The 21,449-nt window shown below is 39.7% G+C and overlaps 2 protein-coding genes across 14 annotated transcripts in view; one reads left to right on the forward strand and one right to left on the reverse strand.

Moving 5' to 3' along the window:
* The window catches only part of RPS6KB1 (ribosomal protein S6 kinase B1), a 71,069-nt gene extending 58,776 nt beyond the window's left edge, over positions 1 to 12,293 (reverse strand). For 3 of the 5 annotated variants that reach the window (XR_014304632.1, XM_082705914.1, XM_082705912.1), the window contains exons 1-4: positions 12,018 to 12,293; positions 4,019 to 4,068; positions 2,893 to 3,013; positions 1,314 to 1,382 (exon numbers count right to left, since the gene is read on the reverse strand). Coding sequence is in view for 4 of the 5 variants with exons in the window: in XM_082705914.1 (XP_082562040.1) it covers positions 1,314 to 1,382; positions 2,893 to 3,013; positions 4,019 to 4,068; positions 12,018 to 12,158 (381 nt within the window). In the remaining variant the exon portion in view is untranslated. Of the gene's footprint in view, positions 1 to 1,313; positions 1,383 to 2,892; positions 3,014 to 4,018; positions 4,069 to 11,384; positions 11,464 to 12,017 lie in introns of those variants that run through there. The other 2 variants (XM_082705913.1, XM_082705915.1) reach the window with 2 other exon arrangements.
* A 142-nt stretch (positions 12,294 to 12,435) lies between these two features.
* Positions 12,436 to 21,449, forward strand: part of TUBD1 (tubulin delta 1) — a 28,751-nt gene continuing 19,737 nt past the window's right edge. Inside the window, exons 1-6 of one of the 9 annotated variants that reach the window (XM_082705929.1) lie at positions 12,436 to 12,653; positions 13,214 to 13,364; positions 13,477 to 13,692; positions 16,966 to 17,113; positions 18,349 to 18,565; positions 20,113 to 20,344. In XM_082705929.1, coding sequence (XP_082562055.1) covers positions 13,521 to 13,692; positions 16,966 to 17,113; positions 18,349 to 18,565; positions 20,113 to 20,344 — 769 coding nt within the window. In that variant the 5' untranslated portion in view covers positions 12,436 to 12,653; positions 13,214 to 13,364; positions 13,477 to 13,520. Of the gene's footprint in view, positions 12,654 to 13,213; positions 13,365 to 13,476; positions 13,693 to 16,965; positions 17,114 to 17,229; positions 17,294 to 18,348; positions 18,566 to 20,112; positions 20,345 to 21,449 lie in introns of all 9 variants that reach the window. The other 8 variants (XM_082705927.1, XM_082705930.1, XM_082705931.1 and 5 more) reach the window with 8 other exon arrangements.

The following is a 21,449-nucleotide window of genomic DNA, read 5'->3' on the forward strand; positions in this document are numbered from 1 at the left end:
AAAACAGATGATCAGTCCAGGAGGTCCAATATCCAACTAACTATAAATCCAAGAAGAGAAAACAGTAGAGGGGGAAATTATCAAAGATCATATAAGAAAATCTCCCACAGATTGAAGGACTGGAACTCTCAAGATTCAAAGAGTAAAAATAAAGAAAATAATAAGAATCAAAGGAAGATAAATACACCACTGTAGAAAATTCAGAACAGAAACTAAAGAAAATTTTAGATATTTTAAAAGAAAAATAGATCTCTAGGGACATCTGTGTGGCTCAGTGCATTATGTGCCTGCCTTTGGCTCAGGTCATGATCCCAGGTCCTGGAACTGAGTCCCACATCTGGCTCCTTGCTCAGCGGGGAACCTGCTTTTCCCTCTGCCTGCCTCTCCCCCTGCTTGTGCTCTCTTCCCCAGTCCTGACAAATAAATAAATAAATAAATAAATAAGAAAAATAGATCTCTAAAGAAATGGGAATTGGGGGTGCCTGGGGGGCTCAGACAGTTAAGTATCTGCCTTTGGCTCAGGAAGCCACTGGTAGATGGTCACCACAAGAGGCAACAAGGGAATTAACAATGATAAAGGAAGATATGGGATCCAGGACACAAAGACTCCAACACTGATGGAGCCAAGGGGATTCCAAGAATTGTGACCAAAGTCCAATAATGGCAGCTATGCCTCCAGAGCTACCAATACAGGCAGGAATGGGGGACAGAAGGTTTTGATGGTATATCTACAGGAAAATAAATGGAACTGATAGACAACCTAGTAAGTGGGACCATAGAACATTAACCTAAACAGAGTTGTTGGAAGGCATAAGAAGACAACAGTAGACTCAAAGAAAATGAAGCAAAATCAGAATATAGGGAGAAGGGAGGAAGAAGTAAAAGAGAATAGAGTGGAAATCAATACATATTTCTAAAACTGCTGTATTAAGTGACAGCAGAACTTGCCTATTACTTAGAAATGGAGACCAGAACAAAGAGCTAAAAGAGTTACCTCAGAGGAAAATTAAAAGAGCTCTCCTCTCCATGTTCACTAAGAAGAAAACACGAATACCAATAATGAAACATACCTCACATTCTAAGAGGACATGTAGTATTGTGTTATAGATTTTCTTGACTGAGAATTTTAGGCCAAAATGTGGATTTTATAGCAGTTAACAATAAAGTTGGGGAGGGATGCCTGGCTGGCTCAGTGGGGCATGCAATTCTTGATCTCAGGGTCATGGAATTCACCCCCTATGCTGGGCATGGAGCTACTTAAAAAAAAAAAAAGTAGAAGAAGAAAAAGGACCAAAAAGGAGGAAAGGAATCACCTTTTTAAGCACCTTCATGGCAAATATCTTCCCAGTATTTGCTCCTGTTACTTTTCGAACTTGAAAAACCTGGATAAAAAATAAAAAAGTGTTTGTTACTAAAAGCTAAACTAGGTTAGTCACACTCCCTTAATTCCTATTTATAGAAAACAGATACAACAGTTTATATTCTTATAAAAACTAGTAACACAAAGACTGTGCAAAAATGATAAGCTGAAAGAGCAAACTATATTAAAGCTTTAGTAATGAAATCTGTGAAACATGGGACTGTTCTATTTGGTCTGCTGACATCTGGTGGCCAAGTCGGTCAGTGATCATCTAATAATGAACAATCTATATAACTTTATACACAAAATCCAAGTTTGCTTGGAAAAAGCTATAATCAGGGTTCTCAGAGGCAGAATACCAAAAGTAAAAATTATAAATTATTTTGTAAATTTCTTCTAGGAGTGCCACTGTTCTTGTTTCACATAAAACTTTAATAATAGTTGACAGGAATTACTGTTTACCTATTCCTTAAAATGGCTAACTATATAAAACTTTATCATGCAATAGCTAAAACAATGTGAGACTCAAAGTGCATGTGTTCCACATTCAAGATGATTAGAACAAATCAGAATGTGTCCTTAAGCCTAAGAAGAAACTACAAATGTCATGCAATGAAAAAATTAACACTACACAGTAGCATAAATAGTTCTTAAACTTAACTACTAAAATGTTATCCAAATTCTACCTTTTGATAAAGAATAGTTAGGTATAAATTTTCCTGGGCAGCACACATAAAGATAAGGTCATAAGTTAGAAAGACGTGGGCAAAATATGAAGCTAAGCAGTTCTCTTCCTTTTTCTTCTCCCTTCTTAGATTCTTCAGCTTCCCTAACTAAACCTCCAAATACTGCAAGTCAAAGAAAACCAATTCAGATTTAGATCTCAGTAACATTTAGCAATATGCCATGCCCATTAAAAGTAAGGAATGGTTTGTTTTTTAAGAGGATACCTATAGAGGATACCCTTTAATCAAAAGAGGAAGGATTCCTCTAATAACAGACTTTGACTGGCAACGTTGTCTATTTATTTATTCAACAAATATTGACTGAGTGCCTATTATGTGCCAGTCTTTTATGTTTATGTTGGGAGGAAGAGAACTTCTGTACATCCTCCAAATAGTATCAGATTAAGCAATCATATCCTTTGCTGACAGCTAGCAAAGACTGAAGAGGACTGCTGAACGAGTATATACAGGGCGGGGGGTTATGGGGGGTAGGGAACAAAAAAATCAAACAAGATGGGAACAGGGAGGGAGACAAACCATAAGAGATTCTTTATCTCACAAAACAAACTGAGGGTTGCTGGGGGTGGGGGAGTAGGGATAGGGTGGCTGGGTTATGGACATTGGGGAGGGTATGTGCTATGGTGAGTGCTGTAAAATGTGTAAGCCTGATGATTCACAGACCTGTACCCCTCGGGCAAGTAATACATTATATGTTAATAAAAATTTTTAAAAAAAATTAACCTATCCCCCACCAAAAATTAACCTACCCAAACAGACAATAGCTCTTATTTCAAAAATACTTCCTACCTTTCCATAGCCCCCTTTACCAAGTACCCGAAGTAGCTCAAAACATTCTGGTCTGATTTTTTCTGGCCCTCTGTTCACACTAGTTTCCGAAATTTCAAATTTCTCACAATGTTCCATGCCACTGAGAAGAAAATTAAAACCAAAAGTAAATTCTCAAAAAGTTAAATTACCTTCAGTTTACTATAATTTAATACAAATAAGTAAAAAGGAAAAGGTACATAACAAATTTACTATCTGGACTCTCAATAAACTAATGATTCAATGACAAGGTAAGTCAAGATTAGGATGACTTGATAATTGCTTATCTGCTTGTTTACAGAATATGCTACTTATTTTTTGAAACACTGAGCACCCCCAAACTAAGATAAATTAGAACAAGTTTATTGAGCAAGTTGACAAAGGAAAGAAGTCTTCTGGCTATTCATATTTAGTTCATTCAAAATGTCTATGAGACTAGGTATTATCCAACTTCATTTAGCAACTTCAGAAAATCTGGGAACTTTGTAAAAGTACCCGATTAGTTCAAGTCTTTATGCTACAAAAATTCTTGCTAAGAGAATGTATCCATGCACCTTTCCATAGCTACTATTAGCTTGCTTTAAAGACTCCAAAAGTGGCATTTAAGTGGCAATTTGTTCCTTCAATGCTTTTTATATGAGAGATCTTGGTCTACCCCCAACCCATGGTTTTTACTTAAGTTTGGGGTATAGAGCAGATTAATCACCATTTTCACTTAACAGAATTTGCCTAAGATGGCTTGAAATCTCTGTATGAATGACATATTACAAGTAGAACAAAAAACATTTGACTTTGAAGGCATTTCTAAAAATTTTATTTTTAAGAAAGAAAAGTTGACTCTATTAACCTAGTAAAAATTTCTAACCCATTCAGACTCATATTCATTCTAGTGTTAATCAGAATGACTATCTTTCTCTTAAAATCTATATATGATCTCAAAACCTGGATATATTACTATATTAGAGCTAAACTCAATAAACCAAGTTTACATATATGACTAGATAATTAAGAAGAGATTACTGGAATCACATGATGGCTACAAACTAGAACTTATAAAACCTACTTGTAAAGAAAGACAGCACAATGAAATCTTTTCATATAAACTTACAGTTCATATGGTCCAACTCCCCCATGGTCCATGCTTTCATTTAACTGACCCTGAAAAATACGTTAAAGTTGTAAAAATAAATAACCTCATAAACATAAAATCAAAATATGTAATGCTTCACCCTACTACTAAAAGAGAAATGAATGAAATAAACCAGCTTAAAAACTCTCTATACTTTAATAACAGGCAAATGTCATGATGAACAAAATAAGGTACACAGTACCACAGGGATTTCATTTTTAGTTTTCTATGACAATTACGCTACCGATGCTACTCAATAATGATCTACAAAAAAAAAACTGGATGATAGCTCCTTTAAAAATTACATTTATTCAAAAGATAAATTTTGTGTATTGTGAAACTAAAGACATCAGATTTTAAGTATGAATTACTAAATCAAATTATTTACATAAAGTGCTCTGATATGATATGATACACAAGACTAACATAACATGTAACTACAACCTAACTAAGCCTATAGTAACCACAACCAGTCCAAGACACTATGCTGTATGATGTGGCTGATCAAAGCAAAATAATTAAGAATCACCCTCAAATTGTCAAGAGTCACGCCAGCCGAACATTTATTCTGACCACAGTATAGATCTAAATAAAAGACATTTGAAGTTCATGGATCTGATGACTTAATACTGTTTAAAATGGTTATACTAGCCAAACTGGTATATAGGTTCAACACAATCCTATCAAAATCCCAGGTTTCTTTCTTACAGAAATTGACAAGCTCACTATAAAACTCATACAGAAATGCAAGGGACCCAAAATAGCTAGAACAATCTTGAAAAAAGGAGAACAAAGTCGAAGAACTGACATTTCCTTATTTTAAAATGTATTTACAACAAAGCAACACCAACGAAGGCAATGAGATACTGGGATAAGGACAGACATATAGATAAATGAAATAGAAATGAGTCCAGAAATAAACCCTTACATTATGGTTAACTAATTTTTTACAATGAGCCAAGAAAATTCAATGGGAAAGAGACAGTCTTTCAATAAATGGTCCTGGAACATTTGGATATCCACATGCAAAAAAATTACTTCAGTTCTCTACTTCACACCATATTCCACCACACTAAAAAATTAACTTAAAATTCATCACAGGCCTGGGGTGCCTGGCTAGCACAGTTGATTGGATGTCAGACTCTTGGTTTCTGCTCTGTAGTTATCTCAGGGTCATGGGATTGAGCCCTACATCAGGCTCCACACTTAGCATGGAGTCTGCTAGCCATTCTCTCTCCCTCTCCCTCTGTCCCTTGACGTTCCATGTACATACTCTCTCTCAAATAAATAAGTAAACCTTTAAAAAAAAATTGATCACAGGCCTAAATATAAGAGCTAAAACTACAAAACTCCTACAAGAAACCTAGAGTAATTCTTCATGATCTTGGGATAGGCAATGATTTCTTAAGACACATCACCAAGGTGCACCTGAGTGGCTCAGTCAATTAAGCATCTGCCTTTGCTTAGTCCTGATCCCAGGGTGCTGGGATAGAGCTCCATGTCAGGCTTCCTGCTCAGCAGGGAGTCCGCTTGTCTCTCTGTCCCTGCCCCCACTTGTGCACGCGCTCTCTCTCTCTCTCAAATAAATAAATAAAATCTTTAAAAAAGACACATCACCAAAAGCACAAATGACTCAAGGAAAAAAAAACCAATAAACTGGACTTATTCAAAATGTAAAACTTTTGCACTTCAAAAGTTAAGAAAGTGAAAAGAAAACCCACAGAGTAAGAATATATAAAGAACTTCTACAACTCAAAAATTTAAAAATAACCCAATTTTTAAAAAGTATGTTAGAATCTGAACAGGTATTTCTCCAAACAAGATACACAAATGGTCAATAAGCACCTGAAAAGATGTTCAACATCATCAGCCATTACAGAAATGCAAATGCAAATCAAAATCACACTGAGATAACCCTTCATATCCACAGGATGGCTATAATTAAAAAGACAGAAAAGTAAGTTGGGCAAGAAGGAGAGAAATTAGAACACTGGTAAACTACTGTCAGGAATATAAAATGGTACAACCTCTTTAATAGTTTGGCAGTTTCTTGAAAAATTAAACGTAGACTTAACATATAACCCTGCAAATCTCCTCATAGGTATCTACCCAAGAAAAATAAAAATATATGTTCCATAAAGAGTTGGGTACAAATGTTCTTAGCAGCATTATTCACAACAGTCAAAAACTGAACAACTGCAATGAGTATCAACTGGTGAACTCATAAATAAAATGTGGTTGACACATACAATGGAATACAACTTGGTTCTATGTACATACTATGACATAGCTGATCTTCAAAAACGTCATGTTATGTAAAAGAAGCCAGACACAAAGTCCACATACTGAATGATTCAATTTATATGGAATGTCCAGAAAAAGCAAATTTACAGAGATGGAAAGTAGACCCCTGGTTACCTAGGGATAGAGGTGGCAGTAGTGACTCTAAATGGGCCCAGTTTCTTTTAAGGCAATAAAAATGTTTTAAAACTAAATTGCAGTGGTGGTTGTACAACTCTATAAATACACTAAAAGTCACAGAATTGCCAAAAAACAAAAACAAACAAACAAAAAAACCCTGGGCAGTAGAAATTCAGTTATGAATATTATAAAATATAGCTTTAAAGTAAGTATTCTTGAATACAGTCTGGTTATGAGTCTTTCAATTTATATAAAAGGATATCCCTTAATTGGGCTCTCAATAATGATGTTTTTTTAAGTGCTGAATCACTAAATTGTATACCTAAAACTAATATTACACTGTAGGCTGACTAACTGGAATTTAAGTATTTTTTAAAAACGGTAAGTTTTTAAGTTTTTATTGAACATTTTAGAATAATTTATAAAATGTTTAGTTGAACATAACTTCCTTCAAAGGAACCAGTACAGGGGTGCCTGGGTGGCTCAGTGGGTTAAAGCCTCTGCTTTCAGCTCAGGTAATGGTCTCAAGGTCCTGGGATCAAGCCCTACATCAGGCTCTCTGCTCAGCAGGGAGGCTGCTTCCTCCTCCTCTCTCTCTTCTGCCTGCCTCTCTGCCTACTTGTGATCTCTGTTTGTCAAATAAATAAATAAAACCTTAAAAAAAAAAAAAAAGGTACCAGTACACATTCAAGCTACACAAAGAAAACTGATAGTATTCTTAAACAAAGGATGCTTAAATGTCCCCCCAAAACTATAAGTTTTCAGCCAAAATTTACTCATGGTGTGAACAAGTCAGGATGAAGGCTAATACTAGGCATGTAAGTTTCAATGTTAGACTGAGCTAAATGGATGGGGCAATACCAAGGGGAAAAAAATTCTTGCAGTTTCAACTTGATACAGTTTCTTTTGTGGGGGGGTAGGAGTAGTTATGGTTAAAGGTTTTTTTGGTCTCCAGTGCTTCACATATAATGGCTTCACTTTAAAGACAAAAGACTAACTTCTCTCAAATGTGATAAAAGTAGTAATACATAATTGTTTTTACTTTAATGTTAGTTTTACTTAATTTTAAATTAAAGACCACAGGGTAGTTAACATTAAACCATGACTTTGAAGCCACCTAGAAAGATATGGCCTGCGGCTATATTTCATTTCCGAAGCCAGCCAGGCCTGTATTACCACCTCCATCTGTGTTTATAACTTCCTACCGTTACCTTCTGGAGCAGAAACATTTGAGGCACAATGCTTTTCTGTGGCCCACGTGACCGACAGAAAAGTCTCACACCTGAAGCATCAGGCTAACATTATATAATACATACACAATTCTTTCATAGGAAACTTTTCAGTTAGATTTTTTTTTCCTTCGCTTTAAGCTTTATGACTTTTTATGATTTAATGCTTTTCTTCATGTGCTACTATGATTGACAACATGAATCCTGCTCACCTAAGAACTATTCAAGGTATGTTTCAAACCACCCACCAAACTATTTCCCAAGTTTTAAGTTAAAATTGTATATAAATTCAACTTAATATGCCTAAGATCCCAATCAAAGAGAGAACATTTCATAAAAATGTAAATAAGTTGTTACACAATGGGTGAAATATCCTTAATCCAGATATCCATTATACGGTTTATCCACTTGCCTGCTTGTCACAGACATTTCATTATAAAATAAGATTCAGAAAATCAATGAATTGGGAGAAAAGGAGTAAACCTTGCTCAAAATCTTGAGCTACTTAAAACTGCTTTATAATGCCTATTATAATGCAGGATAACTACTGATGTTTTTCTGTAATTTTTCGTAACAGTGAATATTTGCTTTAGCACTATATTTTTCAAAGCACTAAAAAATTTTAAACGTTTTGCTCAATAAAAATCTGATATCTCTGGGGCGCCTGGGTGGCTCGGTGGGTTAAGCCGCTGCCTTCGGCTCAGGTCATGATCTCAGGGTCCTGGGATCGAGTCCCGCATCGGGCTCTCTGCTCAGCAGCGAGCCTGCTTCCCTCCCTCTCTCTCTGCCTGCCTCTCCGACTACTTGTGATTTCTCTCTGTCAAATAAATAAATAAAATCTTTAAAAAAAAAAAAAATCTGATATCCCAGTATGCAGTAAGCTTCTGTGACTACTTCAAATTTTGAATTAGTAGAGTAAAAATTAAGGATTAGTACTGTTTTTGTGTCTCTATAGAAAACAGAAGTTTACAACATCTTCATAATCTAATGAAACTCTCTAGAGGAAAACTTTCCCTTAGTTTCAACTCACTCTCCCCAAATTATACCACCACCAGTGAAAAACAAAAAAAAAGATCCAAACCCACCCATCCAGCCCCCTCCCAAAAAACGCTCTTACCCATTGCTTTTTAATATAGTCTTTTGAGGTATTCAATCAGGGTCTTTTCTTAGTTAAGAGACATTCAGCTTTATCCATTAATGCTTTCATTTACTGTCCTCATGAAGACATCCTTTACTCACTAAAGAATTAACTATGCTGTATAAACATATATATTGGTTAATATAAATTTAGCTAGTGTAACATCTAAAAAGGCATATAGCTCTAACTAGGACCAATAATTTAAAAAACCCTACAGTTTCAAAAATGCAGCACCTCTGGTATAACTGCATTTATCAAGTCTCTAGGCAAAAATGAGGGTAAACTTGAACGTTTGGTTTTTTGACAATGAGTAAGACTGACAGCTGTATTTCCATGAACAAGCTAACTGCTTAATATGCCAGAATGTTTTAAGAGGATAATATTTTATAACTTTAACTCACATAATCCTCATCTTACAGAGAAGAAAATAGTGTCAGATTAAGCAATTTATTCTAAATCATACAATCATAAATCATACAGCCACCTGGGTGGCTCAGTCAGTTAAGCGCCTGCCTTTAGCTCAGGTCATGATTCCAGAGTCCTGGGACAGAGCCCCATATCAGGCTCCCTGCTTGGCGAGCCTGCTTCTCCCTCTCCCTCTGTCTGGTGCTCTACCTGCTTGTGCTGTCTCTCTCGCTCTCAAATAAGTAAAATCTTAAAAAAAAAAAAAAAAAAAAAAAAAAAGCCACACAGCCAGTGACAATGCCTAGAGGGATTTGAATTAACTTTTAACCCACCACAAAGAGGGACAGAATGAACAAGACAAGTAAATGCAATGAAAAAGCTGTGCAACGAAGCCTGCAGGCTGAATGGAATCAGCAGACACTACTAGTTAACTACTAGTTATCTATGTAGTCTTGAGCAATCACCTCTCTGGTTTATGCCTCAGTTTCCTTGCTATACAATGATGAAGTGGGGCTTCTCTGAGACCAATGTTTTAAAAGCTTGTGTACTGGGGCGCCTGGGTGGCTCAGTGGGTTAAGCCGCTGCCTTCGGCTCAGGTCATGATCTCAGAGTCCTGGGATCGAGTCCCGCATCGGGCTCTCTGCTCAGCGGAGAGCCTGCTTTCCTCTCTCTCTCTGCCTGCCTCTCTATCTACTTGTGATTTCTCTCTGTCAAATAAATAAATAAAATTAAAATAAAAGCTTGTGTACTAAGTGTTGCATATTCACGACTACCCAGATTTTCCAAGATTCTAAACTTCTCTTGTTTTTCAGAATTTTTAGATTTTGTTTTAGAGAAACCTGGATGTCACTGCATTTCCTCAAGTGGCCAACCCAATCCCATTCTCAACTCTTTTCACTTGTCTACCTTGAGGAATCTCTTGGAATAACACATTCAAAAGAAATATTTTCAACTCCAAAAGCATTGCTAAGTAAGATATATTCTACTAAAGGCTCTTCCTCAAAATCCTCTTTACCTTTGCTTTTTCTCCAAAGTTCCCCTCCCCAGGGTAGTGGTCTTATTTCTTTCTCTTTCATATTTCTACCAATCTCTCTGGCCTCCTCTTCCACACTCTCTCAAAACCTGTTTGCTTATACCCAACAAAATGAATGTACAGGAGCAGGCCTAAACACATCTCAAGGAGATCCCATTTCGTAACAGAAATCTAAATACAGTGTTTTACTTTCAACTGCTTTAACATCTCCTGAATTACCCAGTTTTCCCCCTTGCCCCACTCCAAAGCCGCTGCCATATGGAGCCAATATAATTAATGACAGTATGCAATACATAGTGAAAGTAATTCCATATCTGTTTCAAATTGTATGTCGTGTACCTGGAATTCTGCAGGCAAACATACTAAAAAGTATACAACTAAATACCCACCTTACAAACTGTGATTTTTATTTAGACTCATTTCATTATGAAAAAACAATTTATTTCAGCCCACTTAGTTTCTTACAATGTTCAAAGCTCTTTTTTTTTTAATAGCATCTCAATCTTTTGGCAACAAGCAGGGCACAACTTACTTTCCTGGAGAGGAAAATCAGGTGAGGAAAAGGGAAGTCTCTTACATAGAGCAAATATCTGACACCAGTCCTTAACTCATGTGCTCACCTAGACAGTGGGATTTAAAATCTAAATTATCATGAGGTTACCAGGAGTGATCATTTGCCCAGAATCAGTGACTTAGTATGACAACAGTATTTTTGAACTTCAAGTGCAATTTGTGATTTTTCAATAACTTTATCTTGAAAAAAGAATGGTATTCCATAAAGAATAACAAACTATTAAGACAGCAAAGGTAAAACCAAGCTATGCATTAGGAAAAAACAATTCTAAATTTAGTACCCTAAATTACAGCAAGGAAAGCCCTCACACCACCATTCACAAGTCTCAGTACAAGCAATTTATTTTTGGCAAGCCAAATCACAGCTGTCAACGCTGGTTTTTTTCCACCCCCAAATTACACAAAGTATTTTGAAAAAAGGTAGACATCTTCAACTAGGGGGAAAGTTACAAATGCCGTGTGCCATTATAAATGCTTTAAGAAAAGAAAAAAAAAAAGTCACACGGAAGAGGGTGTTTAAAAAAAAAAAAAAGCAAACAAACAAACCCTGGAAGATGCAGCAGAGCCCCCTTGCTCCCGAAATAAAACTCCTGGTGGCTGTAACAGCAGCGGCAGCGCTACTCCCGACAGAAGTTTTCAGCTGTCACTTCTAACAGCTGAGCGCTTCCTAGGAGAGAAGCGACAGGCCGAGAAGAGAGGTGGTTGTGGGAGGTCTGAAGATTTAATACTTGAAAACTTACATTCGAAGGGAAACCCTTCCGCACTTCACCTGCACTTAAGGGACACCCAGAAAGCGCAGTCCCCCTCCCCCCAACACGCGCTTACACCACTCGCGCCCCGCCACACTCAAGTTCAAGAGCTAGAGGAATCGACCACGCGCCCTTTCTCGTTCCCTCCACAAATAGAGTGCTCCGGGCTGCGCTGATCTAGGGCTACAGGCGCGACCTGCGGCTACAGGCGCAACCTGCACCTGCGAGCCCCAAAGCGGCCTCACACCTAGGGCCAGGTCCGCCCCACCCGCTCCCCTGCCTCGGACCGCGCGGCGCCTACGCTCCTCCTGGAGACTACTCGCGTCCCCCCTTCCCCGGGTCTCCGAGCTCTCCGACGCGCCGGGCTTCCAGGGCCCGCGCCGCCGCCCTGGCCCTGTCACCTCGGGCCCCCCGGGACCCCGGGCCTCACCCCCTCCTCCAGCTCATCCTCAGAGCCCGCGTCCTCTGGCTGGTCCAGGTCTATGTCAAATACTCCTGCCATGTCCTCAGCTTCCCTGTCTCGGAAGTCCGGCGCTGGGTAAAAGCCGTCCCGCCTCCGTCGTCGCCTCATGGGCCCGGACCCGCCGCAGCCACCGCCGCTGCTGCCGCCATCACCGGCTGCTTGGGCTCAGTGCGTCTGCGCCTAGGCCCTAGACTGGCTCCTCAAGTTCAGCGGTAGAGCATGCGTACAAGGTTGTGTGAAGCCGAACTGTGGGCAATGAACATGCGTAGAGCTATCGCCTGGCGCCAGGTACTGGCAGAAACATGCGCAGAACCCCGACCGAAGCCGCTTGAGGTAGCTAGAGCATGCGCATTGTCGGCTAAAGCGTTTGATGGACAATGAGCATGCGTACCTTGTCTGAAGTTGATAAATTGAAATTGAACATGCGTAATTAACCTTTCTGAATAGGAAAAAAAAAAACCCAACAAAACTCTTAGTTTGTGAACATGCGCATTCGTCCTCCGTAGTTTTTTTCTTTTTAATTGAAAGTGAGCATGCGCATGATGAGGGGGTTGGCCCTCTGAAGTTTGAACAGGACGGAAACGGCTGGTTCTGGGTCTATCAGTGAGTGGGGTTTATGGGGAGCTTCTGGGGCTAGAGGAGAAAGGGAGAAACTTGGTTTTGCTGTTCTATTTCAGTGGCCTTGTGAAAGACACATAACCTTTCAGAGTCTGTTTCCTTATCTATTAAATGAGAATACCTAGTTTGCAAGGTTATTGGAAATTTTTAAGTACAGACTGGCTCGAAAGCCACTAGCCACTGTTCTTTCCGGTGCTGCAAAGACCTGGTGTGAGGTCTTTACCAAAAATTCTCTTTTCATTGTTAAAAATAGTGAAGGTTCGGTCTCCTATTTCATCTAGTCCTCCCTTTCCAAGCTTTGTCTTCCTTGCTCTCTACCTGAGCTAAACGCACATATTTCTTGTGTTACTATAGTTACCAGACCAGAAGATGATTTGTAGAGAGAGAAAGTCATTAGTTAGAAGAGAGAAAATTAATGTTAATTAAATGTACAATTGTTGAGCTAACTTCTGTGTTCTGTGTGTCAGTGTAGTTGAAGTTGAACTAGGAATTCCTTCAACTAGCATTCATTTTGTTTTGTTTTAAATGCATGCTTGGGGACACAGTGACTACAAATCAGATTTCAGTAACTATTGAGCTGTTTTTGAATGCATTTGGGTACAGTAAATTCCAAATCCCAAAACCATGTAGAGAAAGAAAACAACTTCCTTGAATGATTAGTTCCTTAGACAACGGAACTATTTCATCTATAACACCGTATGTATGGCATTTTTAAGTTATATTTTTATCAAAGTACATATGATATTTTATTTGTTCCTTGTTTATTAGTACTGTAGTGGTTCTTAAAGCCTATATTTTTCTATTACAGGTTGCTCACTTTTTTGAGGGAATAGGCCTAGTTTGCCTCTCAGCATGTCAGTAGTAACAGTGCAACTTGGTCAGTGTGGTAATCAGATTGGTTTTGAAGTATTTGATGCTCTATATACTGACTCACACTGTCCCCAGGGACTCTGCTCTAAAAGAGAGAATGAGGCATATCAAGCATCTTGCAAAGAAAGATTCTTCAGTGAAGAGGAAAATGGAGGTATGTGTGATGCATCTTATTCCTCTCCCTTACTCTGACATCTCTTCAAGGCCACGTCCTCTGCATGGTGTCTGAACCCCAACTCTTCCCATTGTTCTAGGGAATGACTTTGCTCATAGCCCTTTGTTTCTGTGTTAACAACCTTTGCCTCTCTAGTGGCAACTTACACTCAGCACATGAGCATGCCCAGATCTCACCAACCTACCAAACAACATATGACTAACTTCTTTTTTCTCTTGTTTTGTTTTGATTTGTTCTGTTTTGTTTTTTAAAGACTTATTCCCTGGGACACCTGGGTGGCTCAGTGGGTTAAGTGTCTGCCTTTGACTCAGATCATGATCCCAGAGTCCTGGGATCGAGCCCTACTTCGGGCTACCAGGTTAACAGGAACTTGCTTCTCCCTCCTCTCTGCCTGCCACTCCCCCTGCTTGTGCGCGCGCGCTCTCTCTCTCTCTGTCAAATAAATAAAATCTTTAAGAAAAAACTTTTATTGCATTTTGGGTCTATGCACTGGGGTGGTACATGTTGCAAGGATTTGGAATAAGCTTTGCAATTTTTTTTTAAAGTAAACTATACCCCCAACGTGGGGCTCGAACTTCACAACGCCAAGATCAAGAGTTACATGCTCTACCAACTGAGCCCACCAGGCACCCCAAGCTTTTCTTTTCCTTCTTATCCCTTTACCTTCTCATCTAAGATTCTCAAAGGAGAACCCTCTTTACCCAACTACAGTCCTGCTTTAGCCCTACACCACCACTGAAGTCCTCAAAGAAAAGTTCCTAGGGGACTAGGGGGATGGGGTAACTGGGTGATGAACATTAAGGAGGGCATGTGGTGTAATGAACACTGGGTATTATATAAGACTGATGAATCACAGACCTATACCTCTGAAACCAATAGTACATTATATGTTAATCTTTTTTAAAAAGTTCCTAGTGGGGAACCTGGTGGCTCAGTCGGTTAAGTGTCCAACTCTTGATTTCAGCTCAGGTCATGATCTCAGGATTATGAGATCAGGCCCTGCATCAGGCTCTATGCTGGGTGTGGAGCAAACTTAATATTCTCTCTCTCCCTCTCCCCACCTCTCTTAAAAAAAAAAAAAAAGTTCCTAGTAATCTAATTACTAGATTTTTGTGATTGTTTCTCTTTTCTCAATTCATTCCTGGATTTTATAAGATTAACTATAAAACTTCCTCCTTGAGGGGTGCCTGGGTGGCTGGGTGGGTTAAGCCTCTGCCTTCAGCTCAGGTCATGATCTCAGGGTCTTGGGATCGAGCCCTGAATCCAGGCTCTCTGCTCAGCAGGGAGACTGCTTCTCCTTCCCTCTCTGCCTACTTGTGAGCTCTCTCTCTGTGTCAAATAAATAAATATTTAAAAAAGAAACAACAAAAACTCCCTCCTTGAAACTCCTCCTTAGTCTCTGAACTTTTCTTCTCCACTGGTTGCATCTCAGGCTATCTCTCCTCACTGGTGTAATCCTCTCTGGTATAGTTCTCTCTGGCTAATTTCAGTTACTCTTGTAATTTGCCACTTCTTGACACTGGTGATTCTCAGATCTGCAGCCTCTCTTCCAAGCTGCAGACTGATTAGTGGACATCTCCACCTGCATCCTCATGTGTACCTCAAACTCAGCATCTCCATACCTTAGGGCATTCATTATTTTTTCATTTAGAACTTGGGTTCTTTCTGCCCACATACCATCAAACATAATGATCTGCTTACTTTACCTCCTACATATCTCTTCTCCCCTTTCTATCTTCACTGCCATTGGCTTAGTTCTGGCTCTTGTCCTCTCACCTGGATTATTTCAAGACATTCCTTCTATTTCCCTGCCTTAACTCTTGTGTCTGTCGTATCTCTCCTCCATACTGCTGTATTTAACAAGTCATCTGATGGGGCACCTGGCTGGTTCATTTGGTAGAGCCTGTGACTTTTGATAACAGGGTTGTGAGTTCAAGCCCCACAATGTGTGTAGAGGTTACTTAAAAACTAAATTAGAGGCTCAGTCATTTAGCATCTGCCTTCAGCTCAGGTCATGATCCCAGGGTCCTGGGATGGAGCCCCGCATCAAGCTCCCTGCTTGGTGGGAAGCCTATTTCTCTCTCCCCCCTACCCCCTGCTGGTGTTTCCTCTCTCTCCGTCTCTCTCTCTGTCAAATAAATGAATAAAATATTTTAAAATTTAATTAATTAATTAATTAAAGGGATGCTTGGGTAACTCAGTTGTTAAGCGTCTGCCTTTGGCATCAGGTCATGATCCTAGGGTCCTGGGATTGAGTTCTGCATCAGGCTCTTTGCTCATTGTGGAACCTGCTTCTCCCTCTGCCTGCTCTGCCTGGTGCTCTCCCTCTTGTGCTCTTGCTTTCTCTCTCTCTCTCTCTTTCTCTGACAAATAAATAAATAAAATTTTAAAAGAATTAATTAAAAATAAGATTAAAAGTCATATGACAATTCCTCACTTGCTTGAACATTTGTAGTTTCACAGTATTTTAAAGATAAATTTTTAAGCTTTTTAGCACTGCATACCAGGACTTCCAAGATTTGAGCCCTGCCTGCTTTGCATCCCCATTCATCAGTCCCTGTACTCCCTCCTTCTCTGTCTTCTGTTTCAACAATCCTGACCCGCTTTCTGTGCCCACGCTATTTTATACATCTGAATGTGCTACTCTGTTAATGTGGATTCATTGTGGGTCATATCACATCACACTGAGATTAAGTTTTATCTCTTCCACCAGTCCTTCTAGGGCTAGACTGATGTTGTTTTCATCTCTGTGTTTCCAGCACCATACATGGGACGTTGTAAGCTCTTAACAGATGTTTGTAGACCTGACCCAGTGATCATTTTAGCCTTCACTGATCCGTTCTACTTAGTAGAATGCTAGACATTATGGACCATCTGCAAAAACCTGCTACTGCCCACCTTAATTTCTTTTTTTTTTAAAGGTTTATTTATTTGACAGAGAGAGAGATCACAAGTAGACAGAGAGGCAGGCAGAGAGAGAGGGGGAAGTAGGCTCCCTGCTGAGCAGAGAGCCTAATGCGGGGCTGGATCCCAGGACCCTGTGATCATGACCTGAGCTGAAGGCAGAGGCTTAACCCACTGAGCTACCCAGGCGCCCCTGCCCACCTTAATTTCTAAGCAGTATGACAGATCTTTCTATCCTTAATCTTTGGATTTTTTTTTTTTTTTTTTTGGACCTAGAAATTTGTGCTCTGAAATAACCCGAATAAGACAGATGAAGTATTTTTCTTTTGGTCTTTTTCCTCTGTCTAGTTCCAATTGCCCGGGCCATACTTGTCGATATGGAACCTAAAGTTACCAGTCAGACACTATTAAAAGCTGCCCAGTCTGGCCGATGGAAATATGGTCAGCATTCGTGCTTCTGTCAAAAACAAGGTTCTGGAAACAACTGGGCATATGGGTAAGAGTAATTCCTCATGATTTTTGGTTTAGATACAGCTACCCTGTCAGCATAGTTACTGCTGCACAGTTGATATACGAAGTACATAATCCTGAAGTTGCTATTTTAAAATTTAGAGTGTGACTTCACCCAGAAGAAACTCTTCATTCTATCTCATGGGTGTCTCTGCTTCTGGTCCAGGTAATGATAAAACCAAAGCTCTCTTCCTACAGGGTTTTCTACCTCTTCACTGTCATCCCACCAACTAGCGTATTATCAAAACAATATCTTTATCTGGCAGGTATTCCAGCTAATGGGGAACACAACAAGGCAGTAGTATGTCTTGGGGTTCTTTGGAAAATTCCGATGTGTGGGTCTTACTTTCAGAAATTCTGATTTAATTGATTTTTTTTTTAAGATTTTATTTATCTTTTTGACAGAGATCACAAGTAGGCAGAGAGGCAGGCAGAGAGAGAGAGAGGAGGAAGCAGGCTCCCCACCAAGCAGAGAGCCTAATGCGGGACTCGATCCCAGAACTCTGAGATCATGACCTGAGCTGAAGGCAGAGGCTTAACCCACTGAGCCACCCAGGCGCCCTGATTTAATTGATTTACGATGAAGTCCGGATGTTGGAATTTTTTTTAAAGCTTCCCTCTGTGATTCTAATGTGCAGTGAAGTTTGAGAACTACTGCTTTAGGAGTATTATTGTAAATAGTGAATATTATTTTGTACCAAAAACTTGCAGAAGCATCTGGTACCTGAAGTCTTTAGCTACAAGGAATGGCCTATAAAAGAGAATTTTCTGTACCCAGTAAATTCCCTGTCCCCGCAGGGCTATTCTCCTGTTCAATATATTTAACATTTAAATTTTATCAATCAGGGCACCTATACCTTTCATAAGAGCTAGTTCACATCCATGTGTTTAAAAAACCTTCTGTATTGGGACGCCTGGGTGGCTCAGTTGGTTAAGCAGCTGCCTTCGGCTCAGGTCATGATCCCAGCGTCCTGGGATCGAGTCCCACATCGGGCTCCTTGCTCAGCAGGGAGCCTGCTTCTCCCTCTGCCTCTGCCTGCCATTCTGTCTGCCTGTGCTCGCTCTCTCCCCCTCTCTCTCTTTGATAAATAAATAAAAAAAAAATCTTAAAAAAATAAAAATAAAAATAAAAAACCTTCTGTATTGTATATATTCCTCTCTGCATTGCCTCTTTCTGAGTAAATTGAAAGGTGTTTTTATTTGTTTCTTTGTGTTGCATAGTTACTCTGTTCATGGACCCAGGCATGAAGAATCTATAATGAACCTAATCCAGAAGGAAGTGGAGAAATGTGATTCTTTGAGTGGTTTTTTCATCATAATGAGTATGGCTGGGGGCACAGGATCAGGGCTAGGAGCCTTTGTTACACAGAAATTACAAGATCAGTACTCAAATTCTTTGAAAATGAATCACATTATATGGCCTTATGGAACTGGTGAGGTATGAAAATTTTGAAAAATTTTGGGGGCATCTGTCTGACTTAGTTGGAAAAGCATGTGACTCTTGATCTTAGGGTTTTGAGTTTGAGCCCCACATGGGGTGTAGAGATTACTTAAATGAAACTTACCAAAAAAAGAAAAAGAAAATTTTGTATTTTGTATTCTTTGCAGTGAGATAAATTTAGGTTGCTCTCACCCTTTCTTTGGAAATACCAAGTTACCACATCAGGAGTCATTCATTATATTATATAGTACTTTTGTGAGCAATTCATTTAACTTTGCTTAAACTTTTCCAAAGGAGTGAGGTGTCCTTGTTTTTAAAAACTCCAAAGGAAGGGGGCGCCTGGGTGGCTCAGTGGGTTAAAGCCTCTGCCTTTGGCTCAGGGCATGATCCCAGGGTTCTGGGATGGAGCCCTGCATTAGGCTCTCTGCTCAGCGGGGAGCCTGCTTCCTTCTCTCTCTCTCTGCCTGCCTCTCTGCCTGCTTGTGATCTCTGTCTTTCAAATAAATAAGATCTTTGGGAAAAAAAAATAATAATTAAAAAATAAAAATAAATAAAAACTCCAAAGGAGGGGCGCCTGGGTGGCTTAGTTAGTTAAGCGACCACTTTCGGCTCAGGTCATGATCCTTAAGTCCTGGGTTGGAGCCCCACATCAGGCTCCCTGCTGAGCGGGGGAGTCTGTTTCTCCCTCTGACCTTCCCCTGTCATGCTCCCTCTCACTCATTCTCCCTCTCTGAAATAAATAAATAAATACATAAATAAATAAAATTAAAAAAAAATCCAAAGGAGATAATTGTGCATCTTCTCTCAGAAACCCATTCCTGGGTTTGTCCCTGTGGCTACAGTATGTAAAGGAGGGACCTTGACCTTGTGTTGGGGTTCATCATGCCATTGCCAACCTTCAAAGACTTTTCCTTTCTTTCTTTCTTTCTTTCTTTCTTTTTTTTTTTTTAAGATTTTATTTATTTATTTTACAGACAGAGATCACAAGCAGGCAGAGAGGCAAGCAGAGAGAAGAAGAAGCAGGCTTCCTGCTGAGCAGAGAGCCTGAGGCGGGGCTGGATCCCAGGACTCTGAGATAGTGACCTGAGCCCAAGGCAGAGGCTTTAACCCACTGAGCCACCCAGGCACCCCTCCTTTCTTTCCATTGAGAGGAATTTTCTATATAGGTCAATTTCCTGTTGATCAACCTTGTAAGAGAAATGATAAAATAGAGGTGAGTCAGTCACTATAGGAAATGTAGGAAGGAAGTGTGATAGTAATAGTAATAGTCACTGTTTTTTGAGCCCTTACAAACAGCAAGACACTGCTCTAGTGCTTTAATTGCATTCTGTCATTAATCCTTACAATTCAAGGAGCTGGTGTAATTATGATCCCTGCTGTACAAGTAAGAAAACTGAGGCATGGAGACATCACATAACTTGCCCAAGATCACATAGCTAGAAAGTGACAGAGCTGGGATTTGAACCCAGGCAGGATGCCCTTCTAGTCTACCTTCTGAACAGCTCTTTTCTCTTTTCTTTTTTTTCTGACCTTTTTCTCTCCAGGTTATTGTCCAGAACTACAACTCCATTTTGACTCTTTCTCACTTGTACCGATCTTCAGATGCCCTCCTTGTTCATGAAAATGATGCTGTTCATAAGATCTGTGCGAAACTGATGAACATCAAGCAGATCTCCTTTAGTGATATAAACCAAGTCCTTGCACATCAGTTGGGAAGCGTGTTCCAGCCTACGTATTCCGTGGAAGGCTCATGTCACTACAGAAGAAATCCATTAGGTATTTGTCCTCTTGTATGTAATTTGTAGGAAAGTCTTATGTTCTGAAAGCCTCACAGTTATTCCCTACTAGCTCCTCCTCTCTGTCTGAGGATACACTCAGGTTTCCCTCCTCTCAAAAACCTTTCTAAAGAGCTACTTCACTCTCCAACTGTCTTTTTTTTTTTTTACACTTTTTAAAAAAGATTTTATTTATTTATTTGACAGATAGAGATCACAAGTAGGCAGAGAGGCAGGCAGAGAGAGAGAGAGAGGAGGAAGCAGGCTCCCCGCCCAGAGAGCCCGATGCAGGGCTCGAACCCAGGACCCTGGAATCGTGACCTGAGCCAAAGGCAGAGGTTTTAACCCACTGAGCCACCCAGGCACCCCGCTTTCCAACTGTCTTATGAGGTTTTGAGAAGTTACTAAATTTCTGAAGAGTGGTGATATCACTGACTCCATTCTTCAGGATCCTTTCTCTTCTTTTTTTATAGAAACTTTGACATATAATTCACATACCATATAATTCACTCACTTAAAGTATACAATTCTATTTTTAGCATATTCACGAAGTTGTACAACCATCATTCTCATCACCCCATAAAGAAATTCATCATTCTTGGGGTGCCTGGGTGGCTCAGTGGGTTAAGCCGCTGCCTTCAGCTCAGGTCATGATCTCAGGGTCCTGGGATCAAGTCCCGCATCGGGCTCTGTGCTCAGCAGGAAGCCTGCTTCCCTCTCTCTCTCTCTCTCTGCCTGCCTCTCTGTCTACTTATAATCTCTCTCTGTCAAATAAATAAATAAAATCTTTAAAAAAAAAATTCATCATTCTTTTTTCAGCTGGTCAAGTGATGCCTTATCAATTCATATCATCTGCAAATAACTCCATAATCTATACTCTCCTCAGTCCTAATCTCCACCTACCCCACTTTTCTTAATTACCTTCTGCTTCTTTAAATTTAGATTATTCTGAATGGATCCATCTTTTTTTTCCTGCCATCTCTCCCCACGTCCCTCTTCCTCAATTTCTATCACCTGGCTTTCTCTCACTGTCCTCATATCTCATCAGGATGTTCAGACTTGTTGGTGCCGTCTCTGCCATCTTCCTGCATTCTTCCCCTCCTCTC

The sequence above is a fragment of the Mustela nivalis genome (genome assembly GCF_964662115.1).
Source record: "Mustela nivalis genome assembly, chromosome: 17".
Classification (NCBI taxonomy): Eukaryota; Metazoa; Chordata; class Mammalia; order Carnivora; family Mustelidae; genus Mustela; species Mustela nivalis.